Source organism: Terrapene carolina, unplaced genomic scaffold (assembly GCF_002925995.2).
Source record: "Terrapene carolina triunguis isolate 2854851 unplaced genomic scaffold, T_m_triunguis-2.0 Scaffold97, whole genome shotgun sequence".
NCBI lineage: Eukaryota > Metazoa > Chordata > Testudines > Emydidae > Terrapene > Terrapene triunguis.
In genome coordinates this window covers 13199409-13218146 of record NW_020664448.1, presented here as the reverse complement: position 1 = coordinate 13218146, position 18738 = coordinate 13199409, and the positions used below count along the sequence as shown (strand labels likewise).

General features: G+C 42.3%; 1 protein-coding gene and 1 long non-coding RNA gene across 3 annotated transcripts in view; one reads left to right on the top strand and one right to left on the bottom strand.

Annotated features, from left to right (window-relative positions):
* Nucleotides 1–5170, top strand: part of LOC113406480 — a 41030-nt gene extending 35860 nt beyond the window's left edge. The window contains exon 5 of one of the 2 annotated variants that reach the window (XR_003369780.2): nt 5006–5170. This is a non-coding gene — a long non-coding RNA (uncharacterized LOC113406480). Of the gene's footprint in view, nt 1–4274; nt 4358–5005 lie in introns of those variants that run through there. The other variant, XR_003369781.1, reaches the window with a different exon arrangement.
* The window catches only part of LOC112117310 (putative N-acetylated-alpha-linked acidic dipeptidase), a 54451-nt gene continuing 39582 nt past the window's right edge, over nt 3870–18738 (bottom strand). The window contains exons 11-19 of the mRNA XM_026651648.1: nt 17622–17704; nt 15071–15134; nt 14445–14512; nt 11604–11695; nt 10000–10090; nt 9140–9404; nt 7503–7584; nt 5609–5701; nt 3870–4520 (exon numbers count right to left, since the gene is read on the bottom strand). Of these exons, the coding sequence (XP_026507433.1) occupies nt 4331–4520; nt 5609–5701; nt 7503–7584; nt 9140–9404; nt 10000–10090; nt 11604–11695; nt 14445–14512; nt 15071–15134; nt 17622–17704 (1028 nt within the window). The 3' untranslated portion in view covers nt 3870–4330. The remainder of the gene's footprint in view (nt 4521–5608; nt 5702–7502; nt 7585–9139; nt 9405–9999; nt 10091–11603; nt 11696–14444; nt 14513–15070; nt 15135–17621; nt 17705–18738) is intronic.

Sequence of the window (18738 nt, the reverse complement as noted above, 5' to 3'; positions counted from 1 at the left end):
AGAGCAGACACTGATTACAATACAATTATATCACTTGGGGATTCTGCTCTCATGCACATCTTTAGCCCCTTAGTCAGATTCTGCCTGGTTTTCTTGGACAAGTGAGAAGCATGTCCAGTTTTGTGATTACTATTATTGTTTTTAACCACTTGATGACAGCTTGCAAAGCTCTCACCGGAATTCAGAACAGAGAAACCTTCCACTCCAATAGCTCATTTGAGCTGCCAGATGGAATTCCACCTACAGAAATGATAGCTGGGAACACATGGTGTATTATTAGCATTGATGTAGCACCACAGGTGCATGTGTGGCATTTAACAGACAGCAAACTGACAGATTTCTGCTTTTAGGCATTAACAGATGAAGTTAGACATAATACTGCATGTGATGATGTACAGGGGAGTGGGAGAGGAGGATGAGAATGAGAGTAGCAACAGTTAGAAAGTATGGTATGATTTTATTGGTATGTATGGGTCTGTTCAGTGTCACAACCAGTACTAGGGTCAACAGTGGGGACTAAACCTAGGACCTCCAAGTGTAAAAGTAGCTCTACCACTTCAGCTACATGCCATCCTTAATTCCTCTAGCTGAGACCTATAGTATCTTATCTGTGGACAAGCCACTTGAAGGCCACATGCACTTTAGCCATTTATTAGGCCTCAGCTGGAGTATTGTGTCCAGTTCTGGGCACCGCATTTCAAGAAAGATGTGGAGAAATTGGAAAGGGTCCAGAGAAGAGCAACAAGAATGATTAAAGGTCTTGAGAACATGACCTATGAAGGAAGGCTGAAAGAATTGGGTTTGTTTAGTTTGGAAAAGAGAAGACTGAGAGGGGACATGATAGCAGTTTTCAGGTATCTAAAAGGGTGTCATAAGGAGGAGGGAGAAAACTTGTTCACCTTAGCCTCTGAGGATAGAACACGAAGCAATGGGCTTAAACTGCAGCAAGGGAGGTCTAGGTTGGACATTAGGAAAAAGTTCCTAAATGTCAGGGTGGTTAAACACTGGAATAAATTGCCTAGGGAGGTTGTGGAATCTCCATCTCTGGAGATATTTAAGAGTAGGTTAGATAAATGTCTATCAGGGATGGTCTAGACAGTATTTGGTCCTGCCATGCGGGCAGGGGACTGGACTCGATGACCTCTCGAGGTCCCTTCCAGTCCTAGAATCTATGAATCTATGAATTAGTGTAATATGTTAAAATATTGTCCTGTGTCTAGAATAAAAGGGTGAGGTGGAGGTCTGTGTAAGGAGAGTCACACATCAAGCACATATCTTTGTTCTTCCCAGTGGATCATTCTAGAACACCTTCTCTCTCTCTCTCTCCCACACACACAGAGTTTATGAATGCCATTAAGGAACCTTGTGTTGAAACGCCATTAAGTCATTATCCCACTTACCTGCCTCGTGGGAAAACAACAGAATCAACATATACAGACCTCAGGAAAATCCATTCTCCCAGGGGCAAAGAGAAATTTTAGCTTGGTGAGAGGGGCTGGAGATGCTTCTATTTCTCTGGAAGGGAGGAGGGAGGACAGCCACCGAAAAAACATCGTTTCTTTAACCGGAGGGGGAGCAGAGCAGTTGGAGCTGCAGCATTTTTCCCCAAGGATGGGGGGAATGGGTATAGCTTTCCCTGCTTGTAAACTGGGGAGAAGGTGCTCTGTCCCTCCCTATCACACTCCTCTTCTCTCTGTCTCTCTCATTCTTTCCCCTCCTTTCTCTCCCTCTCTTATTTTCTCCCCTACAAATATGCTGCTCTGCTCTCAGAAACAGAAAGAGTTTCTCTTCTGCTGTATGTTGGAGGGCTGTGTCATTTTATTGATCTCATGCATGGTTGTGTTTCCTGTCTGCTTTAAGATGGTGCAAATGCATGATGAATAGTCTTCTGGGGAGACAGGAGTTCTTGGTAACACGTGACAGCATCCCATCTCTCGATCATATTTTGTAAATTAATCCATTCAGTAAACACTGTTGTTTTTCTAAGTTACCACCACATTCTTTAATACTATTGCTCAAAACAAAGGAAGCACTGAACAAAGTTAGTTAAAGTTTCCCCATAACTGGTTAAATTTATACTTATACTTGGCTTCCTTCTGCCTTTTGGCAGGTGCTTTTAAACACTAACTACAACTACAATTACAATCATCTGCTGGTAACTGTGGGTGTACAAATCAAGGCCTTGATTAACAAGTTTGGTGAGTTTGTCTTTGGGAATTTTGAAAAGAGCAAATGTGCAATACTCAGCATCACAACACCTAAATTCCTTTGTGGATCCTGGCCATAGACAACTTTTATATTTAGAGTTTTGCAGCCCTTTTAATGATTAAGAAATTGGTTTAATTCATGATTTAACTCAGCTGTCCATCTTTGTTAATCAATCTGAGATGATGAACTTCTGCACTTTGACAACCAAAACTCTTACTCTGGTAAATAGAGCCTGACAATGTCAGAGTGAAATTTGCCTCAGTGCAGAAGCCCAACAAAAGGCCTTTAGGTTGTTTGGGTGAAAAGTAATTAGTACATAAGACTTGCACTGGACAAATGTACCAGGGTGAATTTCACCCTTGGGCCTACATTCTGCAAATGGATCCATCTGGGTGCAATCCTGTGTCCACACAGATCCATTTTCAGGAAGCATCCCTTAGTAAACTGCCAGGATCCCCACCTGGGAGGATCCCCACCTGGGTAATAAATCTCTTTGTTTGGCTTTCAATTTTTATAATCAAGGGATCGGAAATGTTACCAAACATGCACGTCCCCATGGCCTACACCGCTTCCCGCAGCTCCCATTGGCCAGGAATGGCAAACTGCAGCCACTGGGAGCTGTGGGCGGCCATACCTGCGGACGGTCAATGTAAACAAACTGTCTCGCGGCCCACCAGGGGCTTACCCTGACAGGCCACAGGTTGCCCATCCCTGCTATAGGGGATAATAACCATGTAACTGAAGGGTGCAAACATAAAGGATGGAGAGGAATAGTTTATGGTGCAACAAAAAGTTTGAGGTCGGGGGGGAATGTCATCATGACAGTGAGAACCACTAGAACATGGAAGAATCTTCCAAGAAAACTGCTGGAAGCCTCATTTCTTGGGTCATTTAAAATTGGCAGGTCAAAGCACAAGGAACTACACCATAGGGAGAAATCCAAGAGGCAGGGGATTGGAGAGGTGACCTAACTTTGAAAGTCTTTTCTCTCTCTGATTTGAGTTGGCTTGTGTGCTCACTGGAGCAGCCACTGCTGATCATATGAGTAAACTGTGTGCCAGACTCATGCATGTTTAAATTTTTACTTTGTCCCACATTTTTCTTTCTCTACAAATTTTACGGCTGGCAGGTGTGCTGTACTTATAGCAAAACTTGAAAGGAGGGTCTAAGGAAGACAGTAATAGTTTGGCCCTTTCAAAGTCATCAGTGTCTCCTTTGCTTCTCATTGCTTGCACGTTAGAAATACCTTGAAAACAGACAGACAAACAGATTTAGTTAGGAATACCTTTTGCACAGGATCATCATCCTCAGACTGAAAGCTTATTTGTGCTAGGTCATTTCATGGCTGACATTTATTGTTCCCATCCACCTTTTTATTAATAGTGACTGGGAGGTTTCTTGTTTCATCTTGTTTTTAAATGGCTTCAAGATGCTAAGAGAAAAGTAACATAGATGAGTCACCTGAGCGTTCAACCCAGAACTCTCCATGATCACTACCTTTCCCCCATGCCATCTGTGACACCATTTTAAGAAGGTATTCCCATCTCATTGTATGGCTCTTTGTGCAATAGGGGAGCTGTAGGGGCATCACCTAGAGTGTATTTATGCAACGCTGTAGAGAATACTAGAAAGTTAACCAATATGTTAGAAAGTGTTGGAAATAAGGATGACTGTTCTGTTTTACTGATAAAAGTACTACAAGGTAATCATCAAAACAATCAGGCCAATAGTTTAGATTAATTACATTGCATAACTGTGAGACTACAAAAATTGTGATTTCTGCAATTTAACATGTTAAGTGAAAAGGAAATCGGGGTGGGGAGGGTGTTATTTTTAAACATGAGGTGGCAATTTGAAATGAACATCGTTTAATTTAGTATCTCACTTGAACAATGATCTCAACTCCACTCTCTCCTAATAGAGTTTCAGAGGTATCATACCTTATTAATGTTATTAAATGTAATGGAAGTGAGTGAGGGAGACTGACTGCAAATAACTGTACTGTTTCAAAGAACAAGGTTTTTAAAATAATCCCACTCATGTCTGTAAATGCTCTTCTTTTTGAGGGCTCCACAGCTGTCAACTCCAGTCTTTCACTTTTGAGTATGTTGCTGATATGCCCTTATGCGAGGTCCTTCAGAGTCCCTGCTGCAGCCTGCACGGTGAAGGCTGCAATGGAGATCTGCCTCTTTACTTCTTCCCAGGCTTTGCGCTGATCTGCTTTGTTTTCTATATCGAACATGGCATCGTAGATCCCTGGGAATGACTCTCCAGCGTACTTGTTGTGGCTGCTCGGAGCAAAAATAATGTGCCTGTGGGGAAAGAGAAAAAATTACTGCACATTATGAAAATAGAACAAATGTTTATTTTCTGAATAAATCCTCATCCAATTAATATATCAGCTGTCAAAGCAAATCCTAGGTATCGGGAATGCAAATAAATAGGATTCTTTTAGCAATGACGCCTACACTATATAAAGCAAAAAACCAAAAATCTAAAATTCCCATTTCTCCCCCAGATATCTTCTAAGCACACCTATGAACACACTAAATTAGTCCATGTGAATGCCAGTGTCCTGGAGGAGTGGAGACACAGATTATAAATGTTTTTTTTCTTCCCCAATGTTTTTGATTAAAGGGAAAAAAACGAACAACCGCAGTTTCTGGCAGCTGAAGAATACTTTGAGTTAGGAAGGCTGACGCTTAAAGCATCAGTAAACTGGCCTTGACAGATATTTATTCAGGAGTTGTTAAAAGTACAAGGATTGTAAATCTTAATGTCTGTTTTCTCTTGCTAGACTGCTTTTTTCAGGAAAGGTGAATGTTCTGCATTATGCTGGAGTGGGAGAAGGATGTAGAAGGTTCAACTAGTCTGCCCACAAAACAAGATTCAATGGTTCGGTTAAAATGTTAGAGACCAGCAAATCTATTTTTCTACTACTGCAGCGCTGCTCTTTCACTATATTTCGTACCACTATGGTCAGTCTACGGTTAACTGTTCCACGTGTTAGGGCACCCCCCCCCCTTTTTTAGGGCATGTTAGGGATTGATTCTACACTGCTTTGAAGTTTTGGATTGGACTTTAATGGGAACAGGATCAAATGCTCATGACCTGATCCAAAGCCCCCTGAAATCAGTGAAAATACTCCTGTTAACTTTAACGGCCTTTGGATCAGGCCCTTATACAATATCACTGAATTTTATCCTAATATTCAGACTAATTTTTCCCTTTCTTTTTCTTATCTTATTATACTTATTTATGCCCCCTTTTCCCATGCAAAATAATACTTTTCCATTCTTGTTCACACTCTGCAGATACCTGTAAATCACCAATGGTTGACATTTCTTAGAGTTCTTAGGCAAAAAACAAGTAAAGTTTGTTGTAGATAATGTTTTCCTACCTGTAGAATGGCCTGCCAGGTAAACCAAGAGGATCAATAAAAGCCCTTTCTAAAAACATGAGCTGATCATTCAATGATCTTACAGCGATTGGGCTGAAAAGAAAGCAACAGAGGACTGTCTTAGCCTCAGAGTACTTTGAACATGTGCATCCTGTACTAAAACTTTCACAGCTTCAATACATATCTAAACACAGCTTGTAGAATTTAATGAGTGTAACACCTGTGAAGCCAATCACAGTTAGGTCAACAGATCAATGTCGATCTACCCTGAGGATCTGGCACATAATGTGGAGGTTCTGTAAGGCTGTTCTTAGGTGCTAAGGAATGTGCTGTAAGAAGGAAAAGATAATTAAATACTTTCTCCCAAGCTGTCCCTTATATTTAAAACTCTCTCCCACTGTCATGTTCAAGACAACCACTCCCTCGCCATACAATTCTTTTTTAACACTCATTTCTTCCATGAAGCCTATCAAAGTCAAGCAACTTCAGTATAAATGCATGTATTTTTTATATAAAAAAACCTTTCAATTTAAAAAAAAAAAAGGAACTTTGTTAGAATAATTTTTGGGCTGGTCTGTGAATTGTGTTGCCTGAATTGTTCGGTATGTTTGTTTAAATATAAGTTTCTTGGAGCAGAGATTGTGTCTGTATCTGTGTGTTTTGTACAGCACCAAGCACTCTACTGATGCTTAATAAATAATGTATTTACCAATGGGACTGGAAACCTGTGTGCAACGTGACATACTGCTGAGCTTTGCAGTGGAATCACTAGGGCAAAATCTCAGCTACATTAGTAAAAATCTGGAGTAACTCAACTGTAGTCAGTTCCAAATTTACACCAGTATAAACAAAAGCAGAATTTGGTCACTGCTTAAGTTCAACTCAAATTATGTTAATGTAATTGCTCTTGAACTGAGGTATCCCATTTGATATGGTGTAGCGACATTCAACAACACAACACATAGCAAAAATTCCATCTTTGCCATATGGAATGATTAAGGTTAATAATTAGTGTTCTGATCTTAAAAAAAAGACACCAAGCGTTTTTTTAAAAATGATGAAACAAAGTTTAGTTAGAGTCCATTTGTTTCTACTGATATATTTCAGTGGTTCAGAAAAAAACAAAAACCAACCAACCAGCTAAACAAAAACAATCCATCCATTTACAAATGGTGAATCTTAAAGTGTAAGCCTTATAATTGATAATTAACAGAAATTCATGTTCCTAGAGTTAGGGAGAGGTGCTGCAAAAATCAAAATAAGTAAGAAAGGAGAGAACTAAGAAAGCAGCAACATTTTTATGTGTAAATGGGATGTAAAAGAAACAGCTGACCAACTACACACAGCTTTAATGTGAGGACCAGCTCCTCAGCGGGCATACATCCGCAAGCTGCATTGAAATCAGCAGCCTTTTATAGTTAATATGTTGCATCTTTAGCACTGTGAGCAGTCCTGGTACTAAAGAGATGATCATCACACAAATGCCTATAAATAAGTCAAATGCTGTTAATTTATTTAAATTCAGAATGGCCACCATTAAAAAGCCAATAACTATCTATCCTGGATCTGCTTCTCATTTGCAGTAAGGCCCTGTTTCACCACTCTGGCTGTTGGTCAGAAAATGAGACCCTGAGTGGCAGAAAGGGATATTAGTGTAAATGAGAATTTGGTACTCTAAGTATAACAGTAGACTGGATAAACATTTGTGCTTTAATGGCGTCCCGATTCTTATAACCCTTAAAGGGACCCAATTGGTACAACCCTCACTCCCATTATTGGACACTTGTTAATGAGATAGTTTATATAAGTGTTCACAGCATGAGTGAAGGCTGCCCCATTAGGCCTGAAGAATTTAATTATTTGGTTTGATGGCTAAGGAACCTGTAGAACTTACTTATTGATGTCTACTTGCTGCAGTCTCCTGTGAAAGTCAGTGGCAGCTTCTGTAAAATTCTTTGCAGCAGAAAAGAGAGAGTCTGCAGAGATGGGAAAGGAAGAGCTTAACTTTGAGGTCTGTTTAGCTTTTGCCAATGAACCAACATGATCATATTAATTCTCATAGCACAAAGAGCAAAATGAAGTGTGTGTGTACAGTTCGGACACTCAAACAGCAGAAATGCCCTCACTATCACATGACTGCACATGCACGCTGAGAGCTGACAGAGCTCGCATGAAGATGTGGGAGTTGGTTAGCGTGGTTTTGTTTTTAAGTGTTGGGTCATTTGAAGAATTATTTAAAAAAATAAATAAGGCCTGGTCCACACACGGATTTTACTGGTATAACTATACCAGAACCAGTCCGAGTGTGGACACAGTTATATCAGTATAAAGGTGTCTTATGCCGGTATAGCGTATTTCCCTTCTTGTACAGGTAAGTCATTTTAGCACTATAAATGTCAATGGTATTCTTTGTATTTTTATCAGCAAGAGTTTAATTGGTGCAAAGCACTGCACTAGCTTCTATTACCTGCACTCATTTGGCTTTAGGCATTATGGGCCACACTGTAGCTTGGGTAGCGTATGTTTGTATCTCCAAACATTGCAGCCAGGAAGGGCATTGGGGTATGGAAACTGCCTGCCCAGCTGGTGACTCCTTTTCCATCCCACAGAAATGCCAATCTAGGAGTCTGCAGGGTGAAATCCTGGCTCCACTGAAGATAGGCAAAGGGCCATGCAGGGCAGGATTTAAGATTCCTTGGGCATGGTGCTCAGTTTAAACAGGAGAGGGTTGCTGGCAGTGTTTCCCCCCCCCACTCCCCCCCCCCGTGAGGGACCCTCAGTATTTCCAACCCCAAGAGTTCAAAAATCTTGAGACAGCCTCCAAAATCATGAGATTTTAAAACCAATCACAAGGGGTTTTTTGAGCAATCAATTTTGTAGTCACTTTGTCTTCTGGTGTTCGAGCTTTTAGGAGTAGCTTTTTCAAGCTTTTCTCAGCAACCATCACGGCTAGAGACTTACTTTTTGTTTTAAATGAAAGTTGAGATTTCCCCCATTGTCATGTGACTACAGCAAATGGTGCTTTGAGAAAAACACCAAATATCATGAGACCCGTGATAAAAATCACAAGAGTTGGCAACTCAACTTTGTAATTCCTTCCCCCTGATTTGTTGAGATTAGCGCACAACTGTTGACCGTCAGGGCCACAATGCAAAGCCCATTTATTTCTCTGGACATCTGGCTACAGGTCGTGACCTGGAGAAAATGGGGGGTTGTTTATTCATTTGCTCTGATTGTATGATTGCATTTTGCAATGGGGGCTGGGCCTTTCGTATTATAAGAGGTTTATTTTAACTGATATTCAAAAGGGTCTTGTGCAATTAGGCATGTGGTTTCTTTTAAAAAAAATAAAAATAAAATCATTATTTTAATTAGATTGTAATCTTCTTGGGGGCAGGGACTAGTTTTGTTCTGTTTGTGCAGCACCCAGCACAATGGGGCCTCGGTTCATGACTGGGGATCGTACATGCTATCACAATACAAATAATGAACAATAATAAGAGGAAGGGTCTGGTGGAGGGTGGTACATACCAAACGACACACTGTATGTTGTCAGTTCCATTTGATGATTCTTTGACAAATTATAGATGACTTGAGCATAGTTCCTTAAAGCCTCTGCGTAATCTCTGCAGTCAAAGGGAAGGACCACAGAGTCGGCCAGTTCAAATACCAGCCCTCCTCGTACCTGTGCCACTGTCAGGTGATTCTTAAAAGTCGGATCATAAAATCTCTCCACGATCTCATAGGTGTCATAGACACTGTGGTAAACTGGGTAGCTACTGTATTTTTCCACTCTCTGAAAAAAAAAATGAATTTAAAAATGTGTTATTTATAATGTCGGTTTGGACAGCTCGACTATCCTGAAAAACATTCCCTCTTGTGTGCCTGTGTCACAGCAATCCTCTTTGTTCATATTTTCAATACTCCTCTTCATAGGGGAAGACCTTGCTTAATAGACTATGACTTGTTATCCTATTGTAATTGCACATGTCTCTCAATGGGGACACAGAAAGAATCAAAGCAGTCATGGTTGTAAAAAAAAATCACTTCAGCATTCAAAGCTTTCTTAGAGCAACTGGCCATAAGCAATTCTGTCACTACCCTGTCATTTACTTTGAACTTAATGCCTTTATGATTTGGTTGGTTCATGCCAAATTCACAGTTATTATTATCACTATGTCTGAATTATTAAGGTAACAGCCAGGCACCCCAGTCCTGGAGCAGGACCCCATTGTGCTAGGCTCTGTACAAACAGAGAACAAAAAGGCAGTCCCAGCCCCAAAGAGCTTACAATCGTTGAATCGCAGCTGATGGTGTTCAGTGGGTTATGAGGGACAGTGATGAGATGAGGAGTACTTGTGGTACATGAGATGGTGTGATGACAGACTTACCCAGTTTTTGGTGTAACGTGCTCTGCCTGAAGCAATGCCAAGCCGCTGAAAAAAGACTTCAAAGTCATTGCCAGAACCCAGCTTATTTATTCTTTTGACAAGAAAAGGGAACAGATCTTGAGTAAAGTATCTAAGTACAATGTTTAGTATGTTTCAAAACATTGTATTAATAAACTCCCCATTCCTGTCTCTTGCCTATTTCGTCCCTTCCACCCCATTCCAGGGCATTCCCCACCACACTCTTCCTCTAAACATCTCCTTAACATAATCTCTGTCATTCCTGAGTCGTCTATCACCCACCATGTGCATCTCCTAGCAACTCTGCTGTTCACAGTGGGCCAGACTCATCACATGGAACTCAGTGGAGTTAGTGCAGGGAAGAATTTGGCTCCAAATCCACTTCCTTATTCTTGCTCACTTAGGGGCCTCTCTGACATGGAGTCTCTACTGAACCCTGGTCAATCCCTGCCTCTCATCTGAGGGAAATACAACAGCCCAGAGCAGGAATCTACACAAGAGATGCGGACAGGCCTAGGGGAATAGACCCATCGCCCAGCACCTCCTAGTCACGACTTAACAGGATCAACATTATATGTTATGAGGGGCAATCCCAGTAGAGCTGAAGGGGGCTAGTGCTACAAAAAGCAGCCCTGATCCTTTCTCACCCAGACAAAGTGTCTTCTTTAGGCTACAGAATCTAAGGCTTTCCATGTGGTTGGCAGTAAGGGTTAGGGGATGATGCTGTATTGGCCCAATCCACCTCCCTCTAACTTCTGCTTTTTCCATTTGAGAAAATATTTCTATCCCTACCCGGCTAGCTGCAGAGACCTTTACTGAGAAGATTATGAGGGGCTATAGGGCTTAAGCCTTCGTGTAGCGGGGCGGCCTGGCTCCCAGGCGCCCCTGTGAGGGACGAGCCCCACCCCGGAACGTCTACACTTGCCTTTCAGAGAAGCACAACAAATGATGAAGTAAGAAAGATGGTACATTGTTGATGTGACCAGACTGAAGAAAACCGTACAAAACAAAACACCAGCTCCAAAAAATTCTGGCTAGTTTTACTTCCTCCAGGCACTGAATAAAATGCAGACTCCAAGGGCTGCTAAACCTATAGCATTAAGGGTCACTGTTTCTTTTCACACACTAGTTATGCTTTCTCGGAAACAAGGCTAAAATGACAATAAAACGCTGCTTCCTACTTCTAACCATAAAACAATTACACTTAGGTCTGACTTCAACCCCAGATGGGCTGTGTTGTAATTGACACCACACCCACACATGTTCTGGAAGCAGATAATCCCATTTTAGCTGTGGTTTCCTAGGGAGTTAGACACATCCTGGAACCTATAAGGAATCATGTGGCTAAAGCCCTGCTATACTGACAATTTACTCTCTCATATGTAATTCCTCCAATTCTGAGTACGGGCACAGATCCACAGCTGGTGCAAATTGTCGCAAGTCCATGGATCTTTGTCAATGACACCAGTTCTCAGGGTCTGCCCCACTATTTCTTTTAAGAGTTCAGCTTTCCATGTGGCTAGAAATACAAAGAAACCCTATTTTGCAATCCGCAGTAACTGCTGCACATATCCTTTGTCACTTACCTGGGGACATCTTTATATTCTGTAGATGGGTTTTTTTCATGCCAGCTCTCATAAAGTGATTTGCCTCTAAACCCCTCATCTGGGCTTGGTATCTAGAGAAATACATTTAAAAAAAAAAAAGACAGAGAGATACAATTTTAAGTGTTATTAAGCAACAAATTCACAACCAGACACGACATAAAGTCGACTAGTTAGAACAATGACTAAGCCACTGACTCAGGTACCATGGGCAAATCACTCAGCCTTTCTGTGCTACATTCTACTTATTTGAAAAAAGGGTGTAATAATAGTTACCTATCTCACAACAGTGCAGTGAGTCTTAATTATTGTTTGTGCTGTGGTTTGTGGTGCTCAGATGAAAGGTGCTACAGACACACATAAATATTAATAATAATTAAGCTCATGTCATGCCTCTATTTTTAGTGTGTCCTCTGATTTACTCGGCAGTTTCAACAGCTTTAGGTATATTTTTTTCAGAAAGATTGCTACGTTTTTATTTCTTTGTTTAAGGAATTACTCAACAATAATAACCCAGCACAGAAAAGGTATTTGCATTTACCTCTTTAGGTCAAGATCAAGATTCTTAAAGAAGTAATGTGAAAGCATTTTGTCATGTATTGGCCCAGGAGAGGGATGGTGTAAGTCTAGTATTGCTCAGACATTAGCAACCAATAGGTTGTGGTATCACTAGGCCTAATTCTGTGTACTTTGCTAGTGGTACTCAGTTTGAGTATGGGTTGTGGAATCAGGTTCATTGTTAGGTAATTGGGCCAACAGTTTCAAAAGTGTTCTGGGTGCTCAATCTGAGATGCCTTTGGTTTGATTTGTAGAGGCGCTGAACACATACAGTTTCCACTGGCTATAGTGGAAGCTGTGGGTGATCCACATCAATGACATTTAGACCAGAACTATCTCAAGTTGAGCACCCGAAAACTGTGGCACCCAGTGTAAGCAGGCTCTTTTGAAAATTTGGTCCACTGGCTTTCAGTTGTCAGCAGTGACTATGTTGATTTGTGTGATGACATATACAAACCCCACACTGGCCTGGAAAGGGTTAATGAACTGCTGTGGGCTCAGTCAGCCCTGCCCCGCTACTCCTTGGAGGGAAAGGCTAAAAGGGGAGAACCCAACCTAGTTGGGAACTGGATGGGAGGGAGAGCAGACTTCCTGCTCCCACTCTGTGAGAGAGGCATGGCTGGGGCCAGGGACTGGGAGGAGTGGTAGATATGCTGGCGGGTAGGGATAGGATACAGAGGGACCTAGACAAATTGGAGGATTAGGCCAAAATAAACCTGATGAGGTTCAACAAGGACAAGTCCAGAGTCCTGCACTTAGGAAGGAAGAATCCCATGCACTGTTACAGATTAGGGACCGAGTGGGTAGGCAGCAGTTCTGCAGAAGAGGACCTACCTAATAAAATTTCACACAAAATACTGTTAACTTGGAATTAAGGTTGCACAAGTGCATTTTTGTTTAATACAGTCACTAAAAGTAAAGGAAATCTCCAGTTCAGCCAACTCTAACATCCACACGAAGCTCAGTTCAAAGGCTTTACCTGCCAAACATTGTAACAGTCAAACATACCCACCTCCACAACAAACTCCCTTTCACTTTCAACAAATGACCACCCAAATACAGGTCTGTCGCATCTTACGCGCATTTAACGTGTGCGATTTCAGCCTTACGTGGTCGGCAAAAATAACAAAAAAAGAAAGAAAAATAACAATTTTAATACTGTACCTGTAGTGCGGGCGATTCCGCCCGCCATTGAACTCAATGTAATTTTGACTATACGCGGTTTTCGCTTTACATGCTAACCGCGGAACGGAACCCCCGCGTAAGATGAGACTCGCCTGTAGTACACACCCAGTTCCTCACCAATCACACTCCAGCTGCATTCAACCAGTAAACCGTGGGATTTGAATCACATTGTGATAGTGTCTTCCAGGCGGCCTGGTGGCTAGACTACTGGCCTTTCAGTTTGTAAGGCGGGGGGGCGGGTAAGGGGACCTAGACCCACCCTCTCTACCGGGTCCCAGCCCAGAGCCCTGTGCAGATCAACCCCTAAACAGGTGAGATGGGGTCTCCCTCCCAGCGGGGAGTCAAGACCCACTTCCCTGGGCTACTTCCTACAAGTCTCTTCAATTTGGAGCGTGGCCCTGCTAGTCCAGTTGCCCCGAGTGCTGGGGCTTTTTTGTAGCCTCTCCTTGGCAGGGGAGCTCTTACTTGGTGCAAGTGGCTGCGCTGGCTGGCAGGTCACTGATCCATCCCTTCGGGCGGGCAGACAGAGCGCTCCTGACTCCTAGCCAGTCATCCCCCAGTTGAGCCAGGCTCCCTTCTTTTCTCCCCACTCCAGGCATGCATTGGCTGTAGGTCTAGTGGGGTGGGGCTAGCTGAACCCAAAGGTTTTATTTAACCCCTGCTGTGCCAAACACCAGTTTCTCTGCCCCCTCACACACGTTTTAAGGGAAAAACTCAACATAACCTTAGCTATGGAGTCACTACTGACCCCTCCGGAGTACCAGTATATAAGAAATGTGAATGGGTGACATTATTAAACTGAACTCTTGATGGCCAAATTCTACTCTCATTACATCTGGTCAACCACACTGGTGTCTGTGGTGGCACTGAGGTAAATGAGAGTGGAATTTGACCTTTGAGGCCTAACTATCTGATGATGCCCATGACAGATTTCACTACAATCAGCAGAAGCCCTGACAACTGTGCAGAATTTTGGCCTAAGTCTCTTTGTAATAAGAACAGTTTCACATCCAGTACAATAACCAGCTCCTATGGGTAGTTACTGTTGCTACCTTCGTTGATATTTTAGTGTATCTTTACCTCTTTGGTCAAGCTGTACACCAGGCTGTACATCAGCGGAGTACAATCAATTCTCAGAGTGTAGTTTCCTGAAAGACAAGGGCAGCGTTTACAATAGAAAACCAAGTCTGCTCTGTGTCTTTGTGGAGGGAGGAGGCATGTCTGTAATAAGAGGAGACACCAGGAGAAAAAAGCAGGATCTCCAAAGTAGATAGGGCTGCCAGCTGTAGGCTGCTCAGTGCATTCACACTGGCTTAGGATTTGGGCTGAATTGTGCTTCAGCTAGCACAGCAGCTCAGGGGTCCTGCTTTACACCCCTGTGCTGGCTACCCATATCACGGATAGCCGAACGGGAGGGGAAGCTGACTCTACAAAGCTCCTGGGAGGGGTGGATAGTCTCCCTTTCCTCCCCACAACACCATGTGTCAGATAGTGTAGTTATATGCCCAGCATAGTATACTCCCTCCCTGAAGCAGGAGGGTAATTGTAACTCTGGGTCACCATCTCCCTCCCAAGCTGCTCCTGGGCCAACACAACAATGCGCTTTTCTTAGGGCTCACGGCAAAGCCAGCACGGAGCCTCAAGTGAAGTTGTCTCAATTTCATCTACCTCCCACCTGCCACTGCTATAGAAACACAAGTATACACCTTCAACTGAGGAATCGGCATTGATATAGGCCACCCCACGTGCTTGTAATAGTTTGGCATTTTCCTGTGGTGGGGGAAAAAAAGAAGTTAGTTAACTTTTCTCCTCAAAGTAACACTGTAAATTTTAACTAGAATCTTGCAGCTTTCCAAACTACCACAATCCAGCCCATATGATACTTTTGGGCCCACACGTCAGTCTTGACTCCCAAAGCAAGTGGACTGAGTGACACACGAATCAGTTTCTTTCAGAGCAAGGTGAACTGCATACAAGAGTTTTTGGATAAGTATTTAAAGGTGAGATTTGGGGCCCATTCGAACCAAACTCAAGGTTTTGTTTAGTTAAATGGAGCAGATTCTCTGAACTACTATAGGTGGTACCTCATGCCTTCTTCACTGTTAGGAACATACGAATGGCCATACTGGATCAAACCACCTAGTTCAATATCTCATCATCTGCACTGGCCAGGAACAGCTGCTTCAGGGGCGAGTGCAAGAAACACTGCAACAGACAGTTACGGGATAACCTGTCACCAAGGGAAATATCCTCCTAATCCCATTAGTCCGAGGTTTGCTTATGCCATAAATCTTGCAGGTATTTATATGCTTTCCAAAATTCTTGCTGCTTTAATATTTACTATTACAGCTCTGCATCTGAATCTGCTAAACTTCTGGCCTCAACAGCTTCATGTTGCAATGAGTTCCATAGGCTAACTGTGTGCTATATGAAAATAAGTCATTCTATCGGTTCTGAATTTCCCACCTTTCAATTTCATTGAATGTCCCTTTGTTCTTGTGTTATGAGACAGGAAGAATAGAAGTTCCCAATCTCCCTTTTCTAGATCATTCATTATTTTGTGAACTTTTGTGATTTATAATTACCATGTCATTCAAGAGAAAACAAGAAGATTTTGCAGTAAGGAAAACTGTGGATGATAAAACAGCAAGCCAGTCATACTTCACATGCTGAAAAGGAGCCTCAATGCAAGATTTATGGGCCTTCTTTGGAATGATTTGAGTTAGAACAGTCTTTAGCTTGACCTTGTGGGTGCTTTTAAAGTCAATGAACCAGTGTCTTCCTCTAAATGGTTGTACAGAGACATGGTACCCTTGATTCTGAATATTATTAATACAGATGGATTTATGACACTGGGTATTCACAATCTCAGTACGAATCAGAAAGTTCTAGGGCAGAAGTCACTCTTAATAGGGCAGCAACCAAAACAACAGACCTGATTCTGATCTCGCTTACTTCAGTGTAAATCTCAAGCAGCTCCACGGGAGTTAATGGAATGACACCTATTTACAATTGGTTTGAGAGGAGAATCAAGCCCAATATCTCCAATTGGCAGGGTCACTACCTGCAAGTATAGGTTGGTATATTCTCAGACACACTTTGTTTTGGGATGTAGCATTGTTACTTTGGTCATATGTGGCCTCTTCAGATGAAATTCACACTGAGGTTGCTCATTGCTAAAGCTGAGAATAATTTACTTTATTCATGGGGAAGGGTTATTACTAGGGTCCTACCAAATTCACGGCCATGAAAAAAGTGTCACGGACCGTGAAATCTGATTTCCTCCCCCCCATGAAATCTGTATATTATAGGGTAAAAGCACATAAAAGACCAGATTTCACCAGGGAGACTAGCATTTCTCAAATTGGTGGTCCTGACCCAAAAGGGAGTTGCAGGGGGGTCACAAGGTTATTTTAGGGGGATCACGGTATTGCCACCCTTACTTCTGCACTACCTTCAGAGCTGGGCGACTGGAGAGCGGCAGCTGCTGGCCTGGAGCCCAGCTCTGAAAGCAGCGCCCCACCAGCAGCAACACAGAAGTAAGGGTGGCAATATCATACAATAAAAAGAACAGGAGTACTTGTGGCACCTTAGAGACTAACAAATTTATTAGAGCATAAGCTTTCGTGGGCTACAACCCACTTCTTCGGATGCACGAAAGCTTATGCTCTAATAAATTTGTTAGTCTCTAAGGTGCCACAAGTACTCCTGTTCTTTTTGCGGATACAGACTAACACGGCTGCTACTCTGAAAAATATCATACAATGCCATCCTTACTTCTGCACTGCTGCTGGTAGCAGCTCTGCCTTCAGAGCTGGGCTCCAGGCCAGCAGCCGCCGCTCTCCAGCTGCTTAACTCTGAAGGCAGCGTCACTGCCAACAGCCGCGCAGAAGGGTAGCAGTACCACAACCCCGCCTATAATAACCTTGTAACTACCTCACAACTCCTTTTTGGGTCAGGACCCCTACAATTACAACACCGTGAAATTTCAGATTTAAATAGCTGAAATCATGAAATTTACGATTTTTAAAATCCTATGATTGTGAAATTGACCAAAATGGACCGTGAATTTGGTAGGGCCCTAGTTATTACTTGAATGTTGCGGGACTGGTTTTTTTGGTATTTAGCAATACAACCTTGGACACTCTCTCATGTGTTGAGTGTATATGAACATGCTTCATTGGAGGAGGTTCCAAAAAGTGGGGGAAAGATCTACCATTGTACAGAACTCTCTTAGATCACTTATTCTTGATTTACCTCAGCCCACTCTGTAGATCCTAGCAAGCCAAATTCCTCCGCATCCCAGCTTGCAAATATCATTGTTCTCCTGGGCCTCCATCCTACAATAATACAAGATTTAAAGCACCAAGAGAATTACTCCAGAGAAATACACTGTGAGTGTATATCAAACGGAAATTAAATCATACCATGAGTAACAACAGTTTGGGTCTCAGCTGCAAGAATGATGTGTGGCGCAAAAGGCACACTTGGGGAATCTATCCCCAAAATCTTTTGTAATTTTACTCATAGTTTGCAGTACAGACCTTTGTCTTTGCTCAGTACCTGAGGTGATTGACATTTTCCTAAATTCAACATTTTGGCAAATAACTGGGGAAGACTTTTTGCAAAAGTGTTTTGATTTTTTACAACCAGCTCTACTCAATACAGATATTAATTTACTGTCCTCTTTCTTTTCAATATACATCTTAGTACTTGTTCCATGTCTAGTGCCATAAAGGCTTTCCCGGACCCTCTTCCCAAACACCAACTCTCAAATACCGAGGATTCCCCGTTGTGGCTTTGATAGATTCACCTCTAAACAATGATCTTTGCATGTGACTTGAAGCCATGGTAATCTGGAGCGGGGTATATTGCAATGTGTTTTTATCTGTATCTACTTTATCCAAGCTCTCCTTCATGCCACTGCTATTACTCCCCTTCCTGGTTGGTTTCACTAAACATTGTTTCCTATTATGTTCGGTAACTAGGCAGTGAAGGAAACAAATTAACCTCTAACTGGTTTTAAATGCTGTGGTTGGGCAAAGAAAGCTACTGTAGCACAATGTTCCGGTTATGTCAGGACTTCTGTCTCCAGGATTTCAGACTCAATAAAAGGAGACTCCATTTGTTCTGGTAGCTGACTTTTAATGGTGTTGATGTTCCTCACTACCCTGGTGTATAACTAGGAACCTTGTATTTTTAAACTTGTTCTCCCATTAATTTTCCACTGTGTATCCTGTACGTATTCCGAGTCCCATTCACACTGGTTTAACACTAATGTACACTTAACTGATTTGGAAGCTATAAATGTTGTCTTCTCAGACTTGGTCCACACTGGGACGGGGGATCGATCTAGGAAACGCAACTTCAGCTA